This window comes from Equus quagga, chromosome 10 (genome assembly GCF_021613505.1).
Source record: "Equus quagga isolate Etosha38 chromosome 10, UCLA_HA_Equagga_1.0, whole genome shotgun sequence".
Classification (NCBI taxonomy): Eukaryota; Metazoa; Chordata; class Mammalia; order Perissodactyla; family Equidae; genus Equus; species Equus quagga.
In genome coordinates, this window is record NC_060276.1 from 107,897,386 (window position 1) to 107,924,941 (window position 27,556).

The window sequence follows — 27,556 nt, forward strand, 5'->3', positions numbered from 1 at the left end:
CTTGCTTAACTCTTTACATTTCTTGGCAGAGATTGCCTTAAAGAAGCCAGCGCCTTTTTCTGTCTGTTTAAAAACACATTTGAGTACAATAGAACCAAGGCAGTTTATTATCAGAGCATAGAATGGTTTCTTCACAAAAGAAAATTGCTTTTCCTAATATCTCTTCTTGTTCTTGATGTGGAAACAGTTCTCAGAATTCACTGTCGGCTGAATAAGTAAGGTCAAATGTTCCTGCCGTCCGGCCAGTGCTCTGGACTGGAAAGTATTCCATGGACGTGAATCTGAATGTGGGCCCAGTCACTTTCTGGTTGTGACCAGAAAGCAAGTTGTCTAACCTCGGACCCTCCCCCTCTCCCTTTATGGAAGAGAGTAGCGCCTACAGGGCCTGGGTTTTTGTGAGGGTTAGATGAGCGTGCGTGTGTGACGCATGGAGGACAGTGGCTGAACAGTAGCTCAGACTTGTCTACTCTCAGCAGCTTATGTCTTGCAAACGTCACACCTGGATTATAAATGAAACACCACAGCTACTCTGCTATATCCTTACACATTTCAGAGAGCGTATTTTCCTGCAAAAGCTAATCATTGCTCAAAGGAGAATTCTTTGGTTGGTGACTCAGCTAACACAGGTGTTCATTTGACCCTTAATGATGAGCCCATCTTTGTAGTCTGCACAGATGTTCCACCCTAGTCAAATGATTTACGTGTGGGGAGAGATTTCCTCCTGTCCAGACTGCCTTGAGATGATTCTTCATTGCAGAGAGGGTACCTGCGACCCTATGGTTTTAGGGTTTTCTCATCTTAAATCTTTAGGAAAAGGGGGGGTTCTTTTTTTTTTTTTTAAAGTTTTAGCTTTGTTTCTAGATCTCTGTTCCCAAATCCCACAGCTCTGTCAGTGATGTAGGAAAGCAAAATTCTACCTGCGTGATTTGACCTTTAACTTATTTGTCCAGTAATCATTTATTGGACACTCACCACAAGCCAGGAATGCTGTTAGGCCTGGGAAAGACAGAGATGACAGCCACAGCTTCTTCCCTGGCTCATGGGGGAAGACAGATAAGTCAACAAGGAATGTCAGGGGAGGATGCTAAATGCTGAGATTGGAGTGATGGGTGATTAGAGGAGCACCCAAGCTAGCCTTTAGGGTGTAGTCTGACTTCTTGGAAGAGGTCCCAGTTGCTGAGCCAAGCCTTGATGGCCCCCAGGGAAAGGAAGACAGGGAGTTACCTGAGGGACAGAGAAAGTGATGGGCACCAGCCATACCATGAGGACCTTGGCCCTGCTAAGGCACCAGCATTTCATGGGAACTTGGAGAGGACTTCAAGCAGTGAAAGGACATACTCAGATCTCAACTTTACACAACTCTCTCTGGTGCCAGCCTGACGAGTGGTACAGGGCTTGGAGTGAGAAATCGATTACAGCAGTTTCAGGTGAGAAGTTCCAGCAGCTTAATGATCCTTGACAGGGGCATGGAGGAGCAGGGATGGCTTCCAGAGACACTGGGAGGTAGTGACGTTGCCAGGCTTCAACTGAAGGAAACTTCCATTCTAGGGCTTTTTCTGGAGTCCGGAGCATCGAGCTACAATGAATGAATAAACAGAGCCATTTAAGAGCTCACAAACAGTTCCTTTGGTGACAGCTGGCTTGTCTCAGACTTTTGACTGTTTCTTCTCTGTGTTTGCAATGGATGTGCCTTAGGTCACCTGTGGTCACTGGTACCATCCCTCCCATCCATGGAAAATGAGCCCACATTTTCTAATTGAACTAAATAGGGTGTGACTGAAATTCATGGAAAATGGGCAACTCCATGTGCCGTGAGGAGTCAAAGGCCTTTCCAAGCCGACTCCATGTCCAACGTGAATTAGCCCCGTATGTCTGCAGAGGGTTCGTCTTCCAAGTATCACAGAAGCCAAGAGCCTCTCATCCTTATGAAACTAACTTTTAAAAAATACCCAACATTTGCCAGTTTAATAGTTTTGGATTGGCTTATGGGCATTAAAACCATTTTTTATTAAGAGGAAAAATTCCCAGCCAGGCTGAGAAAGCTCATATCAAGTTTCAGCCTGATTCATTTCAAAACCACCATGAAAATTGGGACGTTTTCTTTGCACCACAATGGGTTAGTCATGGAAATTCTGCCTTAATCTCAGCTACCATGGCCACAGTCATGAGAGCGTGCTCCGTGCCACTGAAAATTTATGTTACAGTACTGAAGAGTTTTCCCCTTCACTGTCAAAGCAGAAGTGCTTTGCAGTTTGGGGTTTGAGGTTCCCTTTTCAGCAAGAAACCTCATACTTGGGGTGTCTTTTTCTTTCTGGCAGTTTGGTTTTGTTGTTGTTTCCAAAAAGTGCTTTTTACAAGCTCAAACGGTAGAAAGGTAAACGTAGCTGACTATGCATGACGAGGTTAAGGGCGGCTTCCCCTGCAGGACTCTGGGCCTCCTCTGACTTGAGTGACAGACAAGGCAGTCTTCTCGGCCATCTGTCGTGGAGACACTGGCTAAGTATGGCCAGGCTTCAATGTGTGCGGTTAGTACAGACCTCAGCCAGTAAAACGAAATGGGCCAGCCAAGCTTTCTCTGCAGCCGTGGCACAGAATGCTGCCTTCCACCCTGAAGCTGCCGCCTCATGTCCCACTAGCAGCCACCTCTGTAAGCTACACTCCAGGAATCGGAGTTTTATCGAGATAGTGTGTTCACTCAGTGGCTTGTTCATTTGTTTGCTTGTTCCTTCATTTACAGAATATTAAGCATGTTCTCCCCAGGAATGTACTAGACGTTGAGAGCACAAAGATGAGTTCCTGCTCTCCTGGGGCTCACAGTCTAAGTGCGGGAGACAGACACCCCACCTCTGAGTCATTTTGAAAGTGGGGTTTATTACAGACTGCTATCTTACACCTTGTTAAACCCTTAACTCCCAGGTAGACTTAACTATTTCAGTGGGCCCAGGAGGGTGGGTGGGGAGCAAAGATGGAGTCCTCCCTGGAGTCTGGCAGACATTTCCTGAGTGTGAGCTTGTCTGTCCCTGCACATCAGTGGACGTGCCAACTCCATCCCAAGGGGGGCCCAAGGCCATCCTATTTGCTCTCCTCACTCCTCACATCCCTCTCCCACCCCACTCTGCATGCTGGGTCACCTCGCGGGCTTCCTTCTTACATCAGCTGCGGTGTTTCTGACCTGTCACCAGTCACCCAAGCCTCCGGTCACCACTTTGATCACTTGCTCCAGCATCTCTCTTGCCCCACACACCAGGTCAGCACTGCCCAGCCCAGCATTGGAGGACCCAACCTGCTGATGTGCTTTACTCCCGACAGCTCGCCCAAGGGAGGTTGTCTACTCAGCGGTCCCTGGAACACCCTCCACTTACCTGATGGCCCCTGCTCCAGCGCTCTCTCCTCTCCTCTGCTTGATTGAGTCCTTACTTATCCCTCCCTCCCCTTGGCCCCCAGCCTCTGCTAGAGCGGTGTTTCTCTACTTGGCTGCATAGTAATATCACCTGGGGAGATTAAAAACCTACCCATGCCCAGGCTGCACCCCAGACAAATTCAGTCAATGCCCGGGATGGGATCCAGGCTTTTTTTAATGGTCCAGGTGGTTCCACTGTGCAGCCAATGTGGAGAACCAGAGTCAATTAGCTTTTCATTGTTCTTTAATTGCTTCACCCTGCTCAGGCTTTGCCTCCAGGGCTTATTTCATTTCCTGGACAGAGCCATGTTCTAGGTGGTCCCTCTCTGCCCCTGGTAGCAGCCCGCCAAGGCCCTCAGCAGCGGCTTGTTTGCTGGAACGTTTAATAGCTCTCTCCTTCACCTCCTCCCCTGGCTGTCTGCTCAGCCTCTGCTCCTCAGTGTGGTGTCCTCTCTCGTCTCCACCAGCCTCCTCTGCCCCCAGTGTGCCTCCTGTTGTCCACATCCAGCACCCCAGCAGACTCCCTGTCCTGGGCCTTATCCCCTTCTCCCTGTTGGGGAGCCGCATGGAGAACCTGCTAAACTCATTCTATGTAGAGTGCATGCAAGGATATTTGTGCAGCACTTTATCATAATAAAAAAAAATCAGAGGGGAGGAATGATTTAGAAACTAATGATAGGGGATTGACTCAATAAATCATGAATTGCAATACCATAGAAGATTATGCAACAATCAAAATATTTATGAAGAGTTTTTAGAGTCATGGCATATAAGGTTAGGTGTAATAAGTAGAATGCAATACTAGATATAGTGTGAACTAGGCTGTCTATTTATAGAGAAAAGCTTGGAGGGAAATATACCAAAATACTAATAGTGCTTATCTCGGTGTGGTAAGATTATAGTTGACTTTCTTTTGCTATTACAGATTTATATATTTTTTTAATTATACATTGCACATGTATTACTTTTGTAATCAGAGAAAAAGTGATTTAAAAGAATTTGGGGGATATTAATGTCATATGATGGCTTTTTGGCATCAATCCAAGTGGACAATGGGAAATTCCAATTTCTGACAACGTGGAGTTGGTAGAGGCGAGTCCTGGGGTAGGGTCTGAAGGGGAACCTTTTAGGCAAATAAGATTGTCTTAAAGAGAAAGGTCTCTGAGAGGGTCAGACCAGTGAGCCGGCTCTGGAGAGGCCCACCTAGCAGTGGGGATCTTGGGCCATCCCCGAGCCCCTAGAGCTGGTGAAGTGGGGCCCTTTTAGGAGCCTAGCTCTGGTGCCAGGTGCTGACTGGCTCCCCCTTGGCCTCAGAGAACCACTGACATTTTCCTTTGTGCTGTCTCTGCAGATAGTTAACCTTTGGTTATACTTGCTTTGCCCTGATATTATGAATTCATTGAGTAATTATTCATTCACCAGTTGGTAGAATAAAGTCACTTAATATAATCCCAGGTGTCGTGTAACGGTTTGTCCTGACCAGTGACTTGCGATTGATTTTGCATATTCCACTGAAGGAAGTAGTGTGCAGACAGCACCTGGCTGTTCATTAATAGAATAAAGCTGTCACACAGCCAGACCACTTATTATAACTATCAACAAAAGAGCTCTCCCCAAATTAAGGAGGGGCAAAAACACCTAATTTTTATCTTTTCTGTCCTGAGCCAGTATATTTGTAGTTCTGGCAATTAGAATGCATTCAGCTGCTAATAAAGACTATCTGATTAAAATGAGCTGAAATAATAGGGGGTTATTCATTTCAACCATGAGAGGTCTGGGTGCTAGGTCATTTCTAGGGTTGGTGACTGGCTCATCGGGATTGTCAGTCACCCAAGCTCTTTCCATTTTTCTGCTCTGATATCCTCAAGATCGCCTAGAGTATGGGCCATGCCTTCCTCATGGTCATAAGATGGCTACTACATCTCCAGGCATGCTGTCCTTACCCAACAGCATCCCAAGCAGGAAGGAAGAGGGGACAGCAACACAAATGGCCTTCTCCCCACTTGCCTCTCTCTAGCCGGATCTCTTTTCCGGCTCTCAGTAGACTTCTCTTTATTTCTCAGTGACCCAAAATGGGCTATACAGCCACCTCTAGACCAATCACAGACAAAGAGGAGCAGGGTTGCCATCAATGGCTTAGACCAAACATGGTTCAGCCCAGGAGCTGGGCACATTGTCCTGAAACAAAACTGGGGCTCTGTTAGAAGGGAGAATGGGAAACAGTTTGGGAAGGCAGTGCCTGGCATGGCATATGAAACATGGTCTGCTTGTCAGGAAGAGATAGCATTGCCCCAGCCACAAGCAATAATGGGTCTCAGGATGGCCCCTTTCTGCCAGCCATTCTTGTGCACATCACACCCACATCTATACTTGATTTGTGAATCCCCAGAACTCTATAGAACCAGGTAAGCCCTTGGCCTGATCACTTCTTGAAGAGGGCGGCAAAGTAAAGGCAGAGGCCATCCTCCTCGTCACATGCCAGGTGCAGTGACGATCCAGCTGAATGATTCTACATTCGTCTAAGATATTAGTCACAGAGATGTAAGCTCTCTGAGGGCAGGCTCATTTCCGCTGTGCTCACTGGTGTAGCCTCAATATCTAGCTCTGTGCATGGCACGGAGTAGTTGCTCAATCATAATGGAGTAAATGAATGAGCAGACTGATGACTGAAGAAGATAAGGTCTCCATTGAGTGAGGCATCTGGAAACAGAATGGTGGCAGGCTCTGTGAGTTATCTGGAGACCTAGAAGCTTGCTCTCCATCTCTAGGGAGTTTATAGTCTAACGTTAGGGTGAAAGCTGATGGCCAGAGAGTTGCGGTACAGCCAGAGGGGGAGCCTGCCCTCTCTTGTCTCTAGGCATCAATGACCAGCATTCACTCGCCCATGGATGTCGTACCTTGTGATAACTGCTTTTTGGGATGAGACTACGAGAATATTTTATCTACCAAAACAGACTTTGTGGAAGAAGATTCCTCCTTTACTCTTCTCTCTGTACCTTTAAAGATTTATGAATATAGCTGTGGAAGGGAGAAAGAAAAATCATGTTTCTCTCCTCCTTGTTAGCTTCTTAAACCAAGGAGGAAATGATTATTCATTCAGTTTTAACGAAGTTTATTAGATGACCAAGGATGTAAACGGCCTTCATACATGATGAAGTGTAATCTCGACGTAAAGGATGATTATTAAGGAAAAGAGGCGCTGGTGGCATAAGAACCTTTCCTCACTCCCATTTTTGCTCTTAAAAATCTGTTTTACTTTTATTTTAGACCTAGAAGGTTTTGACTCCGTGGTGTCATCTACTGAGAAACTCAGTCACCCAACCACAAGCAGACCAAAAGCCACAGGGAGGCGGCCTCCGTCCCAGTCCCTCACATCCGTAAGTGTCTCCTTACTTCTCTACAGCTGAAAAGCAGGATAGATTAGAGACTCCAGCTAAGGATTCTTCTGCAAATGGCTGATTTGAAGACAAGCCAGGAGAGGTAGGTCATAAGCTACACTGCTGACCGAAAGTGATTTGAGAGTCTTCTGGAATCAAGCAGTATTTCTTTCTACCCATTCTTTGTGTAACTGCCAGTGAGGTGGGCAGCCCCTATTCCCACCTTCCTTCTCTCTCCTTCCAAACTGATTCTTGTTTGAATCTGAAATGAAATTGGTAAGAAAAAAATGTCATGTTTTATGGTGGCAAAGGAGACCAAGGCTGCTTAGGTCTGTAAACAAAACAAAACTTTCTAAAGAAAGATCTGCCCTTGCACAGCGCTTGGCAGTGTCTGAACCTTTTTCTTCCAAAGCCACATTGCCAGCACCGCTCCCTGGAACCCTGCACAGACCTTTAGGAGGTTGTCTGTAAGCATACAAGGCACCTAGTCATGTAGGAGAGACCGGTCAGAACATTCTGGATAACCCATAGAAGTTTTTGGTTTGGGTCATTTTGAATAACTTCTTTTATTATTGGAAACCTTTAACACATTTATGGTACCAAAATTGAACAATGAAATGTGTAAAGAAGAAAGCAAGTTACCTGTAATCTTGCTCCGCAGAGCTAAGAACTGGTAATTTCTTGCTGTATATCCTTAGCTCTTATTTAAAAGTCTATTTGTATGTATAAAAGTATTTCTTCAGAAATGGGATCACATAGTACGCATTGTTTTGGAACTTGCTTTTTTCCCCCTTGTACACCTTTCTCCCCAATCATTACACATTTTTTCAAAACATCACATGAATGGCTGCCAGGTGTTGTAACCCGCGAATGTGAGAGTTTATCTAGCCATTGTGCTGTTACTGTTGTGCCGTATATGTTGTTTCAAGTTCATTATAAACACTGAAGTGAATGTCATTGTAGGAAAATCTTGATGCTGCTCCAGAATTATTTACTTTAAGGAAAAATTTTCTGAAAGTCGGTTAAAGAGAATTGCATATTTTGCTTTTGCCAGAGGTTACAAATTTCCCCTCCACAAAGGTTGTAAAGTTTACCTTCCACAAACAATGTCTCTGTCTCGCTCTGTCTCTCTGTCTCTGTCTCTCTCTCCCCCGCTCTCTCTCTCTCTCCTTCTCTCCCTCTGTGTCACTGTCTCCGTGTATCATATTGCCTCTCCTTGCTGGGAATGCAGGCCTAAGGCCTCTGACCTTCACCAGATACACCAAGGGATTAACCTTTTGCAGGTTTCCCGGGACACTTTCTACTTTTACCTCATCACTGGTCTCGCTTAAGGGGTCATCATTTAGAAGAAAAAGAATGCCACTTCCTTTGAAGCTCTTCTGTCATGTATACTGAGTCTGGAAGTGTGGTTTGAGTTGTCCTATTTTCTTCTTTGTATAAAACAAATCTAACTATGTATTGACACTTTTTTGGGAGGAAGACTTGAAAAAGTGGCTTACTTTTGCACTCTTATATAGAGTACTGTGTCAATACTGCCTTCTTTCCCCTCCCCCCTCACCTCTCCACACCCCTCCCAACATGCCTCATATACACATAACTCATTTACTTGCGTCTTAGTCACACATAACTCATTTACTTGCGTCTTAGTATCTCTATACTTAAATTTTTAATCCTACCTCCCAACTCTTCTCTATAAATCCTTCATCATTTTTGTGTTCCCTCCAAATTCTTCCCAACTTTTTAAGATCTAGAGAGCCTTGAGGCATCCAGAATTAAATACAGAGAAATTCAAATTACCATCCCCCACCCCACCCTTGGTCCATACATCCCATGTCTGGGAGTTTGTGTATATTTTGGGGGACCAGCTAAAGGCATTTCCTCTTCACTCTGTGTTTAGATTACTCGTTTGTTCATTCACTTGTTCAACAAATATTTATAGGCATCTATCTCCTGTAGGCTCGGCTCTGTGTCAGGGACCAAGGCTGTATCTGGGAACAAGATGTACACAGTCCCTGCCCACAGAAAGCTTATGGCACAATGACTCAAAGTTTGGCATTTTATATGGAACAATTTTATTTGCAGACTTAAAACAACAGGATACATCTGTGCTTTCAAGGAATGGAATTACTATACGCTCTTCCCTTCATTCCCATCCATCCCTGTATAGATTGTACATTGAATTCATATTTACTCTTCTTCCCTTTAGCACCTGTGGGTTTTTCATAGCAAAATGGGATTAGTGGATATGGACATATTCCTAAAAAGCCATTGGAGGGAGTGATGGAGGAAATGCACCAGTTGTGACTCCCCAGCCTGGGGCCTCTCACCCTAGTTCAAGCTATTTATGTTTATAGGATTCAAAGAGCAAGTTTTGATTGGCAGCGCATGAACCATAGGTTATATAGGAGGAAACAGGCTTTGTGAATAAAATCTCAAAATGAAAGGGTACAGACATTGCAAGGCGGTTAAGCAGTTAAGCTTAGATTAATAAAAAAGCTTAGTGGTGGGGGGTGTTATTCTAGGTAATTGGATTTTCAGATTAAATGAAGATTAACAAACAAGACCTCTTAATTTTAAAACTTTGCTTAAAAATTCCTTAAATGTATTAGGTTTCTACCTTAGTAAGTGGAGTAAACAGAAGAAAAAAATAGTATTTGTAGACATGACTTTTCTGTAATGATGCCAAGTGGTGATTTTCAATAGGACTGTTTTCCTATCATGGAGTAGAAGGCATAGAGGGGAGGCTGAATGTGAGCTCGGCCAAAGATATATCTGGAGATTCATCATTAAAAAAGATTCTTTGCCATGAGAACTCTTATTTTCACTTGCTTTGACCTAAAATAGGGAAATTCTAGTACAGTGATCATTTATGACCAAGTGAATTCCAGTTAATTGGTTAATGTTCATCCAACTTTTGCATCTTCACAGTGAGGCAGAAAGGGTAGGAGTATTATTCTCATATCTTACCAAAAGATGCTGCCATTCTGTAAATAGACCTCAGCAATGATAGAATCCAAAATGGATGTCGATTGTCCGTAGCAGTGAGGGCAGAGATTTGGCAGCAGGTACCCAATTAGATGTGAGTTAGCTGTGCTGGCAGGCAGGGCTGTGCTCTAGGGCTGTGGAGGCGCTGGTCACTTGACCACAGGCCTGCGGATCCCGTGCCCCTGGAAACAGCTTCCTCTCAGACAAGTTCTTTTAGGCACTTCAGTTTACAGCAGATTTAGCGGTCCTGCCAAAGGCTCAAGGAAAAAGATCAGGAGGGAATGGAGGAGGTTAGAGGCAGCCTCCTTTTGACCTGTGTGTCCTTCCCCACTGGACTGTCAGCCCCATGAGAGAAGGGACTGTGTCTGGCATGTCACCTTTAAGTGCAGTACCAAGTTCAGTGCTTGGAATACGGTAGCAAATGTTTAGAGAGAGGAGGTAGGCTCTGAGGGATGGAGGGGGCAGGAAAAGATGGATGACAGATGTTTGCACAGATGAAATGACTGATGGGCATCGGTAGAAAGATCCCTGGTATAGGAAACCTTGCTTCTCAGTCCTAGTTCTGCCACTCTCTCTAATGCACAGATAATAGCCCTCTTTCTGCTTCCCAGAGTTATAATGAGGAGACAAACAAAATAGAAGTGTCAAGTGCTCTGAAAAGCATACAGCATTATGTTAACAAAAGCTATGTCAGCTAAGGTATGATTCTGACAAAAGCATTTTCTTTTGGCTTTCTCCAGTCTTCCCTTTCAAGCCCTGATATCTTTGACTCCCCAAGTCCTGAGGAAGAAAGAGAGGAGCACGTTTCGCTTGCACACAGAGGAGTGGACGCGTCAAAGAAAACTTCAAAGACTGTTACCATATCCCAAGTGAGTGACTAGCCGTGGCGAGGGTGTCCCAACAGCATGGGATCCCTGCCTTTTCGTGTATGCTCTGACGATGAGTTATAAACCCAACAAGCATAAACTGATGTCTTAGTCACTTTGGACGGCTATAACAAAGCACCATAGATTGGGTGGCTTATAAACAACAGAAATTTATTTCTCATATTTCTGGAGGCTGGAAGTCCGAGATCAGGGTGCCAGTATGGTCAGGTTCTGGCGAGGGCTCTCCTCAGGGTTGCAGACTGCCAACTTCTCATTATACCCTCATGTGGCGGAAAGAGGATGAGAGAGCAGTCTAGGGTCCCTTTTTTAAGGACACCAGTCTCATTTATGAGGGCTCCACCACTGTAACCTGAGCACCTCCCAAAGACCTCTCCTCCAGATACCATCACAGCAGAGGGTAGGACTTCCGCATGTGGGAGGACACAAACATTCAGTCCGTTATAACAGCGCAAGTTTTAGTGACAGTGATTACTTTAGCCATCAAAATCCCTGAAGCATGTTACAAAGTCACCAAAATTGGGCAGAATCCCTGAGATACAAGTTCAATTGTTGATTTCCTATGTTTTCTCTTGTGATCTGATCTCTTCATGCCATCAACGACACATACATAAATGCCCTTGCACGCTGACACCACCACCATCACCAGCACCACAACCCAAACAGTTTAAAAACCCTGGAGGTGTCAGGAAAGAATACATTAAATATATTAAGTGCTGTGCCCTGTGCCCACAGATCTTGACTTTTATGTTCAAAACTGGTGGTGTCACAAATGATGGTTGGTAGCTCATGAATTTGAATAACTAATGGAGGTCTCTTAAAGAAAAGCTGGTTTGGATTCATTTATTAGGATAAATTTAGAGCCTAAAAACATTTTACTTTCATTGCATGCCCAGGGGATGATATAGCTATTTTAGGTTATTGGCTTGTGAGAAACAAAGAAGATAATGTTTAGCAACTGCGTGTGATTTTTGAAGGGTCCCCTGTACAAGTTCTGTTCTTTCTATGAATGTAAACCCAAGATCTTAAAATTCCTTTTTCTTGTGCTGAGAACCCAGTCAATTGGAATTATTTTCTGTAAACATTTGCAACTGCCTTCTGCCTAAGAGCATAAAGCTACAGTCATTTTTAAGGCACTTGAAGCAGGAATTAACACAAAGAAATCAAAGGTTATGTGGGATTTTCCTTAGTATAGATTTAAGAATTTACATGTATAGATTTTCTTAAAAATCTGATACAGTAAGCAAAAATATGATTCTATAAAACAGATCAATTGTAATTATGCACAAAACTGAAGCATCCTTCCTTTATAAAAGGATTCCTTTTGCAGAAATTGGATTTAGACTCCTTCTTTCTGGTGACTATGGGTATACCTATAGTTGCCTTCTCTCTGACATCCCTCGGGTGTCTCTACAGTGACATCTGCTGGTGGCCAGCAGCTCTTCACGTTTCTGATTTGCGCAGTTCTATTCCATTAGCTTATTTCACTTCCCTGGAGTTGTCATCTCATGTTATTTATTGCTTCTAGAAATTCCACTTGAACTAATTTGGTCAGGGAATATGGTAGCCTGTACTCTGTGAGGACTTCAAAAAGTACGTGTTAGCTGAAATAGGCCAGGAGAGCGAGTCATGTAGGAAATGCTGAGAGAAGCATTGATTACAGAAATGCCTGGAAGTCAGTCACTGTGAGGACAGTGGTGGGTTGGGAGAGGTAATAAGGATGCAGGGTGGGAAATGGGGAAAAGTATGAACCCAAGAATAGGAAAGAAATGAAGAAAATAAGGACAGGAGACCATGACTCTTTAGACTCAGGCAGCCACAGTCAGGGTTCCAGGCTCGAGGGTCCAGCTGATGGGGAGGAGATGGAATCCCAGCTCTGCCAGTTATTAGCTGTGAGATTTGGGGAGTTTCTCAACCACCTCCCTAAGCCTCAGTTTCCTGCTCAGTCAACCGTGTGTGCCAACTGATCCTCGTTTCAATTGTCTAGCCGACATCCGGCATATGACCAGTGCTCCATAATGTCGGTCCCTCTTCCCTCTTACTAGAACTCCTACTAGCAATAAGCACGGGATGGCAGATCGCTCTCCCTGGCAGCAGAAAGCGCTTTTCCTCAATGGTAACTTGGCAGAGAAAAGGCGAGCAGAGAGGCTGGGAATGATGGCCCATCTGCTTCTGGCTCATTCTGCCCAGTCTCTCCCTGTAGCACAGCCTGAATCCAGACTCTGCCTCCTCACCGTGCTAGCCAAGCCCCTTCTTGGCTCCTGCCCTGAGCACATGCTGCTGGAGGGAGTCCCTGCTGCGTTGCCCGGCTTCACCACCAGCCTCAACTCCTGCCCCGTCACTCATCCCCCAACATCCTGTCGGCTACTTGCCCTCCTCCCCACCTGCCTATGATCTCACCTTCCCCTAGGCCTGCCACGTGCCCCTCTTCCCTCCCGCCCATGACTGTGCCACTCCCTGTGCCCTCCTGGCCTCCTCAGGACGCTTCCCCGTCAGGCCTCCCCTGCCTGTCTCCTCCATCTTCAGCCTGGCTCTCTGCTGGCCTTTCCCCTTAGCACATAATCCAGCCCAGGGTCTCCCCTTTGAAAGTAAACGAAACCTTTCCTTGATCCTGTCTCCTCCTGATGCTTCTCTCTGATCTCTCTCTCCCCCCCCCCCCCCAATCTTCCTTCCTCAGCCAAGTTTCTGGAAGGAGAGTTCTAAACTTGCAGGCCGCACCTCTCCCCTCTCACTCTGACGCTGACCTGTCTTGATCAGGTTTCAGTCCCTTGCGCCACCAAATGGGCTCCCCTAGGTTCCCTCTCAGCACCCTTGACCCACATATCCAACCTCTTTTTTTCTATGGGAAACTCTCCTCCAGGGGACTTCCATAATCCAGACCCTTCTTCTGGGCTGGCTTCACCCCCTCTCTCAGCACTCTGTCCCAGTCTTCAAAGGCTCTGCCTTCTCTCCCCACCTCTTCAATTTGGAAACCACCCAGGTTCCATCAGTGGGCCTCTTCTTTTCTAGTTCTATGTCATCCACTCCCATGGCTTCCACTTCCCCGGTGATTTCTCTGGCCCAGCTCACTCTTTTAGTCATTGGCTCTGCCCCCTAGACATGTCCCATTGGCTATCCCTCGGGCTCCTAAAATTCAATGTGTCCAAAACTGCAAGTGTTGTCTGGGCCTTCAACCTGTTCATCCTCCCATAAAAGGTACAGCCTCACTGCCTAGTTCCTCCATCCCCACCCATGGCCCTAGATCTGTAGTGCCTCCTCACCCCCTACAGCCTGTCCGGGACCACATCCTCCTAGTCATGGGGTATCTGCTCCATGAGGGCAGGGACTGCATCTCTTGGTTGGATGAGTCTGCCTTCGCTGCATCTCTCAAAGCTGTCTTCCCTCCATCTTCTTGACCGCTGCTTAAGTCAAACCCTCACCATTTCTAGCTTTCATTGTCTGAGAGTCTCCCAGCAATTCTCTCGACCTCCAGACCTGCCACCCTTCAGGCCTTTCTGCAGCCAGAGTGATCATTAGCTTGGCGTGCAATCTTTTTACCCCTTTGCATGAGGCCCTTCTACCTCCCCAGCCTTAGCCCTCCCGTCCTGCCTCTCCCCGCCCCCTCTGACACTCTAGCCCTGTGAATGGCTGCTTCCCATAAATATGTTTTGCTCTCTGGTGTCTACACCTTTGCATTGCGCGTTCCTCCTCCTAGAACTTTTTTCTCCAACCTCCCTTCCTCTCTCCTGGCCGCCTCCTAGTCCTCCTCCTCCAGGACGAGGCTGTCAGCTCCTCCCTGATGCCTGCCCTCCAGGATGATTGGTCCCTTTCATTTACTCCTGCAGCTCTGTGTGCTTACCTCTCTGTGTAAGAATCCTCCCTCACCTGCGGTGTGTTGCTTGGTCTGTCTGCACCTCACTGAGTTCTGAGCTCCTTCAGGGAAAATGTTTTACTCACTTCAGAGTTTGCAGAGCCTAGCAAGTAGGTGGGCCTCTGGATGTGTACATTAAACCAGGTAGGAACTCCCTGTCCAGAAAGCTGACCGAATTTAAGATACAGAGGGGAAGACCCTGGAAGGGAGGATGTCTGCACCAAGTAGGCCCTTGGGGACGTGTGGGTGAAGGAATGAGTGAGGAGTGTGTGGAGAGGCGGGGACAGTGAGGTAGAGCGGGCTTTTACGAAACACGAATCCCTGGCCTGATCTCTGCCCTCCCTCGGCACAGGTGTCTGACAACAAAGCATCCCTGCCGCCCAAGCCAGGGACCATGGCTGCAGGTGGTGGTGGCGGGGCAGCCCCTCTGTCCTCGGTGGCACCCTCCCCCCTGTCGTCCTCTTTGGGAACAGCCGGACACAGAGCCAACTCCCCGTCTCTGTTCGGCACGGAAGGAAAACCAAAGATGGAGCCTCTGGCCAGCAGCCAGGCAGCCGTGGAGGAGCTGAGGACGCAGGTCCGAGAGCTGAGGAGCATCATCGAGAGCATGAAGGACCAGCAGAAGTGAGTGTCTGGGGACCTGCCTTCAACCGCCTCCCGGGTTGCTCTCCACTGGGCCAGGGCCTAGTGCTACAAGCCTGGGGAACAGCCTGCCTGGAGCGGGGGCTGGCCTCCCCGGTGATGGTGGCAGTGGGGGTGGGAGTGGGTGCAGACCTGAGAGGCTTCATTTAGCTGAGCTCCATGTATAAACTGCATCTGCTGCATGCAGGAAGGGCACAGGCTGGCCACCAGGTGTGCGAGAGGAGTCACTTGCAAGGAGTGGCACGCTCAGCAGGCTGCTAAAAAGAAAGCTCTTTAAATCCCCATAAAGTACAGTGTGCACATGTACCACTTCTTAATAAGCCCAACAGGCAGCTTTTCCTCTAGCATCAGAAAAATTGCAGTTTCTTTAATTAGCTGCCCCATGAAGTAATTGGCTTACATGTAGGGCCCGTAATGTATGAAAAAGATGTAGGGAATCTTACAACATGAGACTACACTCAGCAAGATGTTCTCACCATGAGATTCAGGGGGCTTTCTCCGTGCATGTCTACGTACACACTCTCTCCACATCTCTAACCCTCAAGGAGCACTTAGATGGCGAGAAGGACCCGTAAGTCAAAATAAATACCACATGTAAATATGACTCAGGATGCCGTATGCAGTGCCTAAGATTGTGAAAGGATTAGAAGTTGAGAGGTACTTACCTGAGTAAACTGAGGCTCAGAGAGTTTAGGGATCAGTTCACTCTTTCTTGAGGGAACAGGGGCATCGGCGGTGGGAGGCACCTCAAGGAGGTGTTTCCTGAGTAAGATTCAGAGCGAGCCCTCCAGCAGAGGGAACAGCCTGGGCAGGTTCATGGCACACGGGGCAGCCGGGACAGTCAGTGTATCCCTGGGGCCAGGCCCTCTAGATGGGGAGGTGCCCAGGGCAGTAGTGGGCGATGGGGCCAGAGACCTGCAGTCACGCCCGGGGGGACGTCTGCAGCTGGCAGAAGCCCCGGCACCTGCCTCCCCCAACAGGGCTGGAGGGTCCTGAAGTGTTTTGTGATCAGATACTTTTGGGAATAGTTGGGTAAACAAAGTTAATTTCTTCTCAGAGCCTTTCTATCTATCAAGAAGATGGAGAGGATAGCATATGCAGTGTTGCCCAAATATACTTAATCACAGAGCCCTTTTTTTCTAGAGCATTTTAGGACAAGGGTTCCATGGAACTCACTTTGAGCATTGTGGCTCTATTCAGGTTCTGTTCCACTCAGGCTGGGAAGTGTCATATGAAATTGGGGACCCCTGGCCTTACCTCTACCTGGAAGGGGCCTATCAGATAGATATGCAGAACCAGCAGGATGGAACTACAGTGGGTCTCCTGTGGCTAGCCAGGCTGCCCCTAATGCCTTAAAGTCCCAAACTCCTATCTGGCTCTGTAGGTTATAGGTTTGGGTACCCAAAGGCCCCATCCATGTCCAGGTGACATGTATCCCTTGCCTAGACAGTAACTCATGGCCCCAGAGCACTGGTTCTCAGCTTTCTGAACAAGACCATCATTGGGTCAGACTGGCCTAGATCCAGGGATTCAGCCCTTTGGGCCCTCTGAGAGGTGCCTGGAACCTCCGCGTACATCTGAAATGGCCTATACCTGCCTCAGAGTAAAGACCCACCAGTGCTTTGGAGCTGCTGCACCCCATGTTCCCCCAATGTGAAGCCTGAGCATAGTTGGCTGGAATTGTCCTTCCCCAACCAACGTCTTCTGGAATCAACATGTCATAGCGGCCCCTCTCCAAAGCTGCCTTCCTCAGCCTGGCCTTTATGCCCTGCGCCTCCAGTCTCCTACCTTAGCTCTTGGTGTCACCTTCCTCTCAGCCATCAGCTCAAGTGTGCTAGTTCCCACCTCCCTGCTTCTGCCTTGGGTCTTCCCCATCAATGCCCCCATCTTCCTTCTTCCTTAAGGACCTAGGCCCTTTTTTACTAGTTCAAGACTTGGTGACTTTTCTTTGCACTGCCTTCCCCAACTAACTCCCCCAGCCTGGACCACTTGAGGCTTTGCCTGCCATAGTCTTCCTGGAGTCGTGCTGTTTGCTTAGGATCTCACCTTCTGCTTCTTTCCTAAGCCCTAAGTAGTGCCCACTGAGGGGGTGGTACATAGCGTGTGCTTGAATAAAGACAGTAATGAGTTACACCTGGTTAATGTCAAAGAGCCCAACATGTTGACAGTAGTGCCCAGACACTGGCCCAAGTATAGGGACCATCATGGTGCTCATCTGAAGTGAGAAAATGCAATGTAACTTTGACCTTATTTATTGTGCTGTTTCTACAGTCCTTGTTTTTTGATTTTCCAATCCAGTTTGTAAACATGTACATGTAGGATGGAGTGGTTGATGCGGTAAAATGGAGCATAGCTCTGACCAGAGTTGGGATGGTGGCAGTGTCCTAAGTATAGAACCCTGAGTTTGCAAGATGATTAGTTTTGTTCTCCTTCATCATTTAATCTTGGAAAGGACATCAGACTGTGTGTTCTAACTCCATCTACTTTCTCCATGACATGATGACCATATTGTAGGTTTACTTACATTACCTTCAAGTTTTCAAGTATTACTCTTTGTGGGATTTTCTGAGAATCTGTGAAAACATACCAGTAACCTTTTAGTCATTTAAAACTCGGTGAAAATAAAGGAAACATATATGGAGTAGTAAAAGTGTCTGCAATGAAAATTATTACGTAAGTACATTTGAAGACCAGTGATTCTGTAATAAAGGAATACTTAGAGGGAATACAACAGAACATGAGCCTGGATACCTGGAGTCTAGTCATTGGGCAAGTCAGGCCACCTCTTTGGGGTTCAGTTTCTCCACTTGTCCTTCTAGGAGAAGCTTGGACTGAAGGATCTCAAAGGTCATTTCAGAACTACTATTTGAGAGCTACATATTTTGGGAGCCCAGAAATAATGGCAAGCCTTGCCACCTGCAACAAACTTTAAGTAATAACAATGCAAAGAAAATATAATGTTTTGTCCACATTTTCTTTGTAAAAGGATCGGTTGGGTTTTGTAGTGATAAGAGACTTCTTACCTCTTATTGGGGAACTCTGGGCATTTGTTTAATTTCATTGCCATTTGCTTTTCAGACGAGAGTTTAAGCAGTTACTGTCGGAGTTGGATGAAGAGAAGAAAATCCGGCTTCGGTTGCAGGTGGGTCCCTCAGAGTCCTATATTGCCATAAGAGGCTCAGTTAGAGGTGGGAACAGAGTCAGGGCTTTATTTTGAAAATAAATAATTGTAACTTCCTGCAGATTTAGATTCGCTTCTTGTGGCAGTTTTCTTAGAATCATGTAGGCTCATTTCACATCCTCTCCTGGGATCCAGGAAGTCTTGGGGAAGGAAGGAATTAGTAAATGTGCCCGCAGTTGGGTTTCTCATTTGGAATTTATCTGAAACATCTCCTCCGTGAAAAGTTACCCCCAGTTTCTGGAGGCCTCATTATAGTAACTGCCAGAGGGCATGGCGCTGGGGGGGACTTCGCTGCCAGCTGGCTTCTGTCATGCAGTCTTTGGAACTCCAAGGACCACAGCTGTCCACACTTGGCGCTTTCTCTTCATCTCTTTACCTCTCCCTGATGACCATGTCAGTCCTGCCAGGGCATCAGAGCCGTGTCTCCCTCTAGGCTCTAATCCAACTCAGCCATTACCAAATGGTGGAGAGTATGTGGGAGTTGCAAATGGCCAAAGGCAGACTTTCAGCTTTCATCTAGTTGGTGCCCTTGGTGGTGATTGGGGCCCATGCTGCTTAAAGAAAGGATAGCTGACTGCTTGTCATCATCATCACTTTGGAGGTACTAATAGACACTCCCTAGGGCCCAACCACAGCTGCCTTCCAACACTGCTGAATGGTCCAGCGTGTCAGGAAGCCTGCTCCCCCCTCTGCCAGGAAACTGGAATTATTGCTGTTTTTGACAAATTTTAGATACTGGTAGCCTGAGAATGAAAATATCCACCATATGCTAGTTCATCGCATCTGCGTGCCTGTTCGCTAGGTTTATGTCATTTCTGGCGTGGTTATCAACTCTTCAGTCAGATGTCATTTTACCCATTTCCCCTTTAAAATTCTCAGGTTAATTATTTTCTTTCAATCAACCAGGTTGTTTATCTTTCAGCTTCTATCCGACCAGCCAATTCATTATGATTTTGTTTGGCTCTTGTTTTTCTTTTATAGATGGAAGTTAATGACATAAAGAAAGCTCTTCAATCAAAATGAATACTTGATAAATGAAATGTTGCATTATTCATCCTGAGTCCAAGACTCAAATTTTCTGCCCCAGCCAAAATAACCTTGTGCCAAAAGATTAAAGGTTTGCCTCAACATGTCCCTGTTTGAAAGATTAGCACAAAAGTCTTGATAGCACAACACAAGTTCCATCCAAGAGGAGACTCTTCCCCATGGTATAGTCCTGGGTCTGGCACTGGTTGTGACTTAGAGCAAATTGTGCTAAAGGCTTTTTTACTATGAGATCTCATGCGAAACGAAAACTCAGGCAGTTTAGTCCATAGTGGTACTATTTTGATGATATTTTCCATTAATAAAATGTAATTTCAGATTATTCGTTTACAAGCTTTATAATTTTATGATTTTTTTAATCGTGTTTTGTCACAGATTTCCCCCAGTGTTTGTATGACACATAGTCCGGAGCAAGTGTCCCATTCTTTTGCTTCAGGCGGAAAGCTGCCTCGCTTTGTGTCCCCTCTAGGATTCTATTACATATGCAATTTTAGGTCCAGCTTGTCCCTTCTCCTGCCAGCAACCCCTACCACCCTAAGATAAATTTTAGCTTATATATGATGGTATATTTACAACAAGAGAAAGAGAAAATCTGGTATTTGCGATGATCTGTGCCTTCTTTTTACCACCCTCTTGATTGGAGCTTTTGTGATGCAGCTACCATGATTCCAAAAAAAAATTTTTTTTAGCCACTTATCAAAGTCCACTAGAGGCCACTGTCTTCAAAGCTTCTCTCCCCTAGCCAAAGGTCCTAAGAGGAGACAGCTGTGAAGTTGGGCGTGCTCTGTGGCACCAGCTGCGACTTTTAAGTTCTCCTGGTTTTAGGTTGTTCATGAAACTAGAAATGTCACCCCTGCTTGATTTTTCATCAGCTAAGTTAAACCCCTGCTTTCTGTCCTTTGCACCTTTTGAGTGAACAGAATATGCATTATTAAAGCAAAAATAAATAAAAGTAAAATGCAAATGAAAACAAGGGGGGGAAAGTTGTATTATTTCCTGCACTGGGTTATCTGTGTGTGTTATTGTTTAAACTGTACTCACATAATGTCATTTGCCTTGCTCTCTTGTAACCCCTTCCTCAGGTCCAAGAGAATGGGGAGAGGCTCTTGTTGAAGTGTAGCCATTGGGTCTTTCTTGCATTTATGGAATTACTTTTTTCCATCCCCAGGAAACTGGTGTTTGCTTGTTCTCTTTATCTCTGTAGCAAATGAACAGTTCAGCCTTAGACTATGTAACTATTTTCTCATCCTTAGCTAAAAATAAGGGGTATACTGCATTGCAAGATTGTTTGGGGATTGGGGGGGTGGGAGTGGTCCCTTAATGGCCCTTGAAGATGTTTTATGTGTTTCTAAAAAGCTGCTTTGTCTACTTCCTGAGTTTTAGATTGAAACTACTAAACATTAATAGATTTGCACAACCACAAAGAATGGGAATTGATAACAATGGAGTGCTGCAAAAAAAAAAAAAAAAACACCATGTGTTATTGATCATCGAAAGGATTACAGATAAATGTCTCTTCCTTTCTCTCCCCCTCTCCCTTCCCCCGCCTTCCTCTTTCCTCCATATTCATCCTTGCTGCTGAGGCCGCTACTTCCTCCAGTGTGTTTGTAGAGCCTGGACACCCTGGTCTTCTGAGGTGGGGGCATAGTTAAGGGAAGGGAGTGTGTAAAGAAAGAAACCTCCTGTCCTTCATTCCCATGACTGGACATATTGCCTTTTTAGCAGCCTTGCTCTCAGTGTGCCAGGGGACAGGAGCGCCAAGTTTCCAAGGGCAGCATAAAACATTCCTGGGCCCCTTGACTATTCTAAGCTTTTCTATGTTAAACTTGAAGCCTTCAGAGATTTCCCACCACCTGATATAAGAATGAGGATTGGATTCTTTGACGTTTGGATTTCTCATTTACTCATCATGAAAATCCCTAATGATATAGTTTTATATAATGTGTATACAGAGTGGGATTGTTAATAATTAAATTGAGAGGTTGGAGCGCCCTCGTGGGGCACTGGCGACCTGGAATGTAGAGGGCTGTCATCTTTCCCTCATAGAGGCCACCGGCTTTCTTTGTATAAAGAGAGGGAGAAGTGATTCTAGAAGGAGAGGTTGGCGGATCCAGCTTCATTACTGCCCCTTGGGCTAACCAGCGAGAAGCTTCTAGATCATGGAACTGGACAGGCCACTGCCCGAACAGCCAACATCTTCACTCTTTACAGAAATGAACTCCTCAAGAATATTGAAAAGCTTGGAAGTATCACTTTTGAAAAAATCCTTTTGCATTCAGCATGGACTTGACCAGCATCTATGGAGATTATTTTTTTGCTTCATTTTCTAAAGTTGTATTTAGAAAAGTCTTAAGTATTGTGCTTTGTAAAGAAGATGATTAAAATGAAATTTTGTGAAAATATTTTTGTTCAAAGTTGTCATGGTCCAAGAGGAATGATTTCTTGGAATTCAAACCATTTTTCTCCATTTTGCACAATTTGCTTACTCTTATATAAATGTCTTCAGAAGACATGGAATATAGTGCCCCCTCACCTGTTTTTCCCAAGTGAACAGAAATAATCCATTAAAATCTGTGGCTGTGAATTCTGTTTTAAAATTGTTCAATTTTACATTCATATTTAAGCAGAAAATTCTAGCTAGGTCTAAATTCTTTTTTAGTGCAAAAATCATTAAATGATCATTATTCGAATAATTGTGTAAAGCCACTTTTATTCATACACAGCCCTCTAGACAGCATACTCAAGTACATGATTTGTTTTCTCCCATAAAGACAACCTGTATCTATAGTCACATATGTGTCTTTGGTTATTAATGATGGGGTTTTATTTCCTTTCATAACCAGCTCCTTGATGGGAAAACCGCAGGGTGTGTAATTTATTGCTCGCTCACAGTTGCCACGATCTGTATACAAATAATCCCCAGGTCCCACAAAGGCCTTTGTATGTAACCCGAGGTCATCGTGGTCTCTTTTTTGTATTAGATTAGGTTTTAGTCTTCTAGTTATTTTAGCACAAATTAATGTCAAGATGTTTTAGCACCAAGAGGGCTTAGTGAAAAGCTTTTCTCTTCGGTTTTGTACAAATGAGAATTGTAACAAAGCAGCGCGTGCGTGGGCGATAGGTGCTCAGCATGGCTAATTGCAGCATCCAACAGGGGGAAGGCTTGGCACTTATGGCCTAAGCCTGGGGAAGAAGATGCTGTTCCCAAAATTAGCTCTAATGAGGAAACACAATGGCCAAGGTAGAGAAAACTCTTTCCTGGCCAGAAATAAATGTTTGTCAGTGGTGTAAGGACAGAGAAGGGGTTGTGTTTCTTAAGGTGATGAACCATTGCTGTCATTCCTAGTTCTGTCCCTAGGGTCACCAAGGCTTGGTTCCCAGCACATGGAGAAGGCAGCCCTGAAGCCAAGGAGAATCTGTGAAGTAGATGCAGGTCCCTGAGAGGGGGTTTTATTTCATGTCTTTTTAATTGGTCCCAAATTGAAGTGGCTATGGGGACAGCCCCTTCCTGTAAATGACAGCGTGTGCTCATCATGTTTGTGAATTCAGAATTCAAGTAAAATGGACTATTCCTTTTTTCCTGTTGAAGCAATAGGTGATAAAATATTTCAACCAAACAATAGAACAAGGTAACCTAGTAGGTTGTAGCTAGAATTTTCTGAGGAAAAAATAGAGGAAAAAACTGAATAAAAGAAGAGTTGAATTCCTGGAAAACCAGCTTCATGGGGCAGTTCTCTTTAAATGGCAGCCAGTTTAATTAAATTATGCAGATATAGCAATATCATTTAAGTCGTGAATGCTTCCCTTCCCTTTCACGCCTATGGAATGTTACTAGTCCTCCAGGAAACTAAGGTTTGTTGGCAAGCTTTGACCTCTCTGATGGAAAAGTGCCCTAGAAATGCAAAACTTCATTATGGTATCTATTAATCAAAAAAAGTATTAAGGGGTTTACAAACCAGTTTTTAAATTAACCAAGCAGATAAGGCCATCCTGAAGCCAGCAGAAAAACCATGAAGAAACCAATAACATTTCCAAGGTTATTCCCCAAAAGAAAAACAGATGTCTTAGGAGAAATGGAGCGGATTCGCTTCAAGCTTCTTGACTATTTCTTATTCTGAATCTCAATCTGAGAGAACTGAGAACTTGGCTGAGACTGAAGCTCTCCTGTTGACTGCTGAAAGGAAGAGATGAACAGGCACTGGACACTTTCATGAAACACCCACCCATCCCTCTTCCTTGGCCCTGAGACGTGCTCAAGAAATGTTCTTGCTTCTTCTCAATCAGGGCAGTCTCCTCGGAGGGAAGGAATCTGGAATGAGGAGAAGGACATGGATTGAGAGGGGAGAAGACTCAGAGGGAGAACGTCAGGCCTGGAGGTAGAACCGAGCTACTTTTACAGAGATGCATCTAGTGCTGAGAATCTGGGGCGGTGGTGAGGAGGAGGACGAAGCTGAGGGTGAGAACCTTCAAGGTAACAGGGGACACCACGTGCTAAGGATGGGCCTGTTGATGAGAGTCCTACCAATGAATCTTCTAAGGTTTACAGAACCAGAGTGATGACTGGGCTCAAATGGAGAACCCAGTCACCTTGAGGATTTTTACCTAACTTACTTTTTTTTAATTGTGAAGCTAATACTGTATTATATCCAAAGTAGGAAACAAAAAATAGAAAGGCACGGGGCTGGCCCTGTGGCCGAGTGGTTAAGTTTGCGCTCCACTGCAGGCGGCCCAGTGTTTCCTTGGTTCGAATCCTGGGCGCAGACATGGCACTGCTCATCAAACCATGCTGAGGCGGCGTCCCACATGCCACAACTAGAAGGACCCACAACGAAGAATATACAACTATGCACCGGGTGGCTTTGGGGAGAAAAAGGAAAAAATAAAATCTTTAAAAAAAAAATAAAACATTCGCAAGTCTACTGGAATGGATAATCAAAAGGTTATTGAGAGATACTATTTCACACAAGGAAAACAAGCCATCTAATTGTCCATGAACAGTCAGATGAGGAAAATTATGTTATATTCATACAATGAAATGCTAGATAGTAATGAAAATAAGTGAAAAAAAAAACCCAAAAAAATAGGCAGAAATTATCCTAATCTCATTCAGATGTAGTCTTCAATTATTCTGGTGTCTCATAATGGAAGTCATTCTGTGTGTATAGTTTTATAGTCTGCTTTTTATACTTAGTAGTATCATTTCTCTGTCATTAATTGTTTTCAAAGACATGGTTTGTAATGGCTGCATACTATTCTATCTATAGATAGGCCAAAGAGCATTTAACCAGTCTTTTCTCGAACATGTATTGAGTGCTGAAGATGTGCCAGACACCATGATAGGTGCTGAATTCAACAGAGCCCCTGTCCTCAAGGAGCTCAAGTAGGGGGAAGTAGACAGGTAAGCAGGAGAGTCTTCCACAGTCTGAGAACACGACCACAGAAAGAAGTCCAGGGGCTTTGGAACTGCAGAGGACGGGTGCCCAATGGAGCCTTGAGGTTAGGGAGGTTGGGGAAAGAAGGGCATTTTTGGTTAATTCCATTTTTTAATGTTATAAAGCTGTAATGAATATCTTTGGGCATAAACCTATGTCCACATTTACAATTTATTAAAATAATTCCTAGAAGTGGAGTGTGAGATTTTTAGCAAGAATAACTTTTATCTGATTATAAACACAGTTGAATTAACATTAGTATACAAAAGTGACTAACGTTGTATTTGCCTAAACCTCCGTGGGTGTCAGGTCTGGATCTCTTCTGACTAGCCACTGCTCAAATGTCACCTCATTAGAGAGGCCATCCCTGACCCACAAAATAAAAGAGCAACTTTAGCTTCGATCCTCCCCTTGACTCCCCATATTGATATTGATATCCTGCTTTATTCTCTCTCTCTCTCTCCCTCTCTCCCTCTCTCCCTCTCTCCCTCTCTCCCTCTCCGCTCCTCCTCTCTCTCTCACACACACACACGTCTGTTTTGTCTCCCCTCCCTAGAATGAAACCACCATGAAGATAAGACTTTATTTTCTTCATTGCTGTAACCCCAGCACCTAAAAACTTGCCAGGTGCATAGTAAGCACTTAATATATATTTGTTGACTCAGGAGATGAATTGATGATTGTGACTGATGCCAAATGGAACTTATTCTATACATTTGAGCAGCCCAGTTTTACCTTTACTAAAAGTCTGTGCACAAAACTGTAGCATTAGGGAAGATTCATGACATAAAGCAGTTCTGAAGAAAGCCTTCAGAGGTACTTTATTTGTACTTGAGTCTCAGCCAACACCTGGACCCTAAGGAGCGTGCTTGCATCACGATGGTCTTAAAACAAGTTCACATAGTCTGTACACTGTTATCTCTAAGACTGTCATCCACTACTAGAAAACCATGGCTACCTTTGTTTTAAGACATAGGAGAAAGAATAAATTCAAGGGTGAGCATATTCCTGACACTTAATCTTGAAACTTCTCTGAGGTCAGCTGAGAACCTAACTGCTGCCTCTCAGGGCTGACCATCTGCCCTTAAAGTGATGAATAAGTAGGACACGTAGACAAGCCCTGGGCCTCCAAGATATGCCAGAGAGTTCTTGGAGTGTGATCCTCGGGACAGCAATAGTAGCATCACCAACCGGGAACTTGGTAGAAATGAAAATTCTTGGGCCCCACCCCAGACCTGCTGAATCAGAGACTCCGGAGAAGGACTTGGCAATCTGTGTTTTAACAAGTCGTCCTGGTGATTCTGACTTACACTCAAGTTTGAGGACCACTGTTATGGAGGGATCATCTCACTCTCAGTGAGTTATGTGTAGACTAACCCATAGCAGTCTTTCCAGAAATCTCTAGTTAGACTGTGGCTGCAGGAAAACAAGGTGCATTATCCAGGAAATATGCCATAGTCTATTAGATTGAACCATATGCAACTGACATTTCTGTTGGTCAAATATAGTTGAATAGGGCTTCCAGTTTCAGCTTGGAGATGTAGAGAGTTACAAGACATCCTTCCCATGCTTACAAAGAAAAATCTGGACGGATTGGAAATTAAATTAGAACTGAGTTTGCAAAGCAAATGACTATTTCAAAATCTGGAGAGAGAGAGGCACTTTCTGTGAGAAACGGGACCTGAGCATTTGCTTACCAGGGACAGAAGCCACCAGATGCCATAGAAATGGATAGGAAGATTAAGCTGGAAAACTTAACAAATTGCTGGAGGCTGAGTGAGGACTAACTTAAGAGTGTGAAGCTCATGGGAAGAGAGGTTCCCACCCTCTTGCAGGCTTTTCCTCCAGGAACCCCACCTGGCTCTTACAGGGAAGATCAGGGAAAAACTGGAGAAAACTCATGGTGCAGACTGGAGGTGCTCGCTCAGGAGCCACTGAGAAATCCATCAGAACCTTTTCCCTAAGGGAACAAAAGGCTTATTCTGCAGGGGGAAGGACATGGTCTGCGGGCACTGGTGAAATACCACTGCAGCTGGGGGAAGGGAATTCCACCCAGCCCCAGTCCCCCATCTCACCTAAAGAAAGTCTTAATCTGCAGGGAGAGGGGCCTCAAGGCTGATGGCTGAGAACACTGCTGGATACACACTGCATATGGGGGAAGAGACTGGGGGGAGCTCTATCCCTGGAGGAGGGGCAGAAGCCCTTGTGAAGACTACAACCCTGAAACTGAGGCTTAGAATATTCAACACCACCCCCCTCCATGCCCCACTAGCACACTAACGAACCTCCAGGAATAACAACAGTGGACTACAGCGGGGAGAGCTGCAAGAGATGACACAAAGGGAAGCCTGAAAACCAAGAGAAGGAACAAAGATCACTAGAGGAATTCAAACTTTCTGATGTCCATAAGAACAACAAACCTCAACACAGCCCAATTCCTGGGTAGATTAACATAAATCACTACACTAAAGGCTTATTTACCACAGTATCTACTGCCTTATATAATATGTTCTGGCTTTCAACCAAAAGATTACAAGGCATGCCAAAAGGCAAGAAAAAGCAGTCTGAGGAGACAAAGCAATCCTTGGAACCAGACTTAGATTTGGCAGAGCTACTGGAAGTATCAGAGAGGGAATTGAAAATAATTATGATTACTATGTTACAGGCACTAATGGAAAAAGTAGACAACGTGCAAGATCAGATAGATAATTTCAGCAGAGATGGAAACTATAAGAATCAAATAGCTGGAAATAAAAAACAG

General features: G+C 45.1%; 1 protein-coding gene across 2 annotated transcripts in view; it reads left to right on the forward strand.

Annotated features, from left to right (window-relative positions):
- Positions 1-19,685, forward strand: part of SH3KBP1 (SH3 domain containing kinase binding protein 1) — a 313,922-nt gene extending 294,237 nt beyond the window's left edge. For both annotated transcript variants that reach the window (XM_046673657.1, XM_046673658.1), the window contains 5 exons: positions 6,668-6,777; positions 10,503-10,631; positions 14,849-15,120; positions 18,217-18,280; positions 19,301-19,685. In XM_046673657.1, the coding sequence (XP_046529613.1) occupies positions 6,668-6,777; positions 10,503-10,631; positions 14,849-15,120; positions 18,217-18,280; positions 19,301-19,342 (617 nt within the window). In that variant the 3' untranslated portion in view covers positions 19,343-19,685. The remainder of the gene's footprint in view (positions 1-6,667; positions 6,778-10,502; positions 10,632-14,848; positions 15,121-18,216; positions 18,281-19,300) is intronic.
- The last annotated feature ends 7,871 nt before the right edge of the window (positions 19,686-27,556 follow it).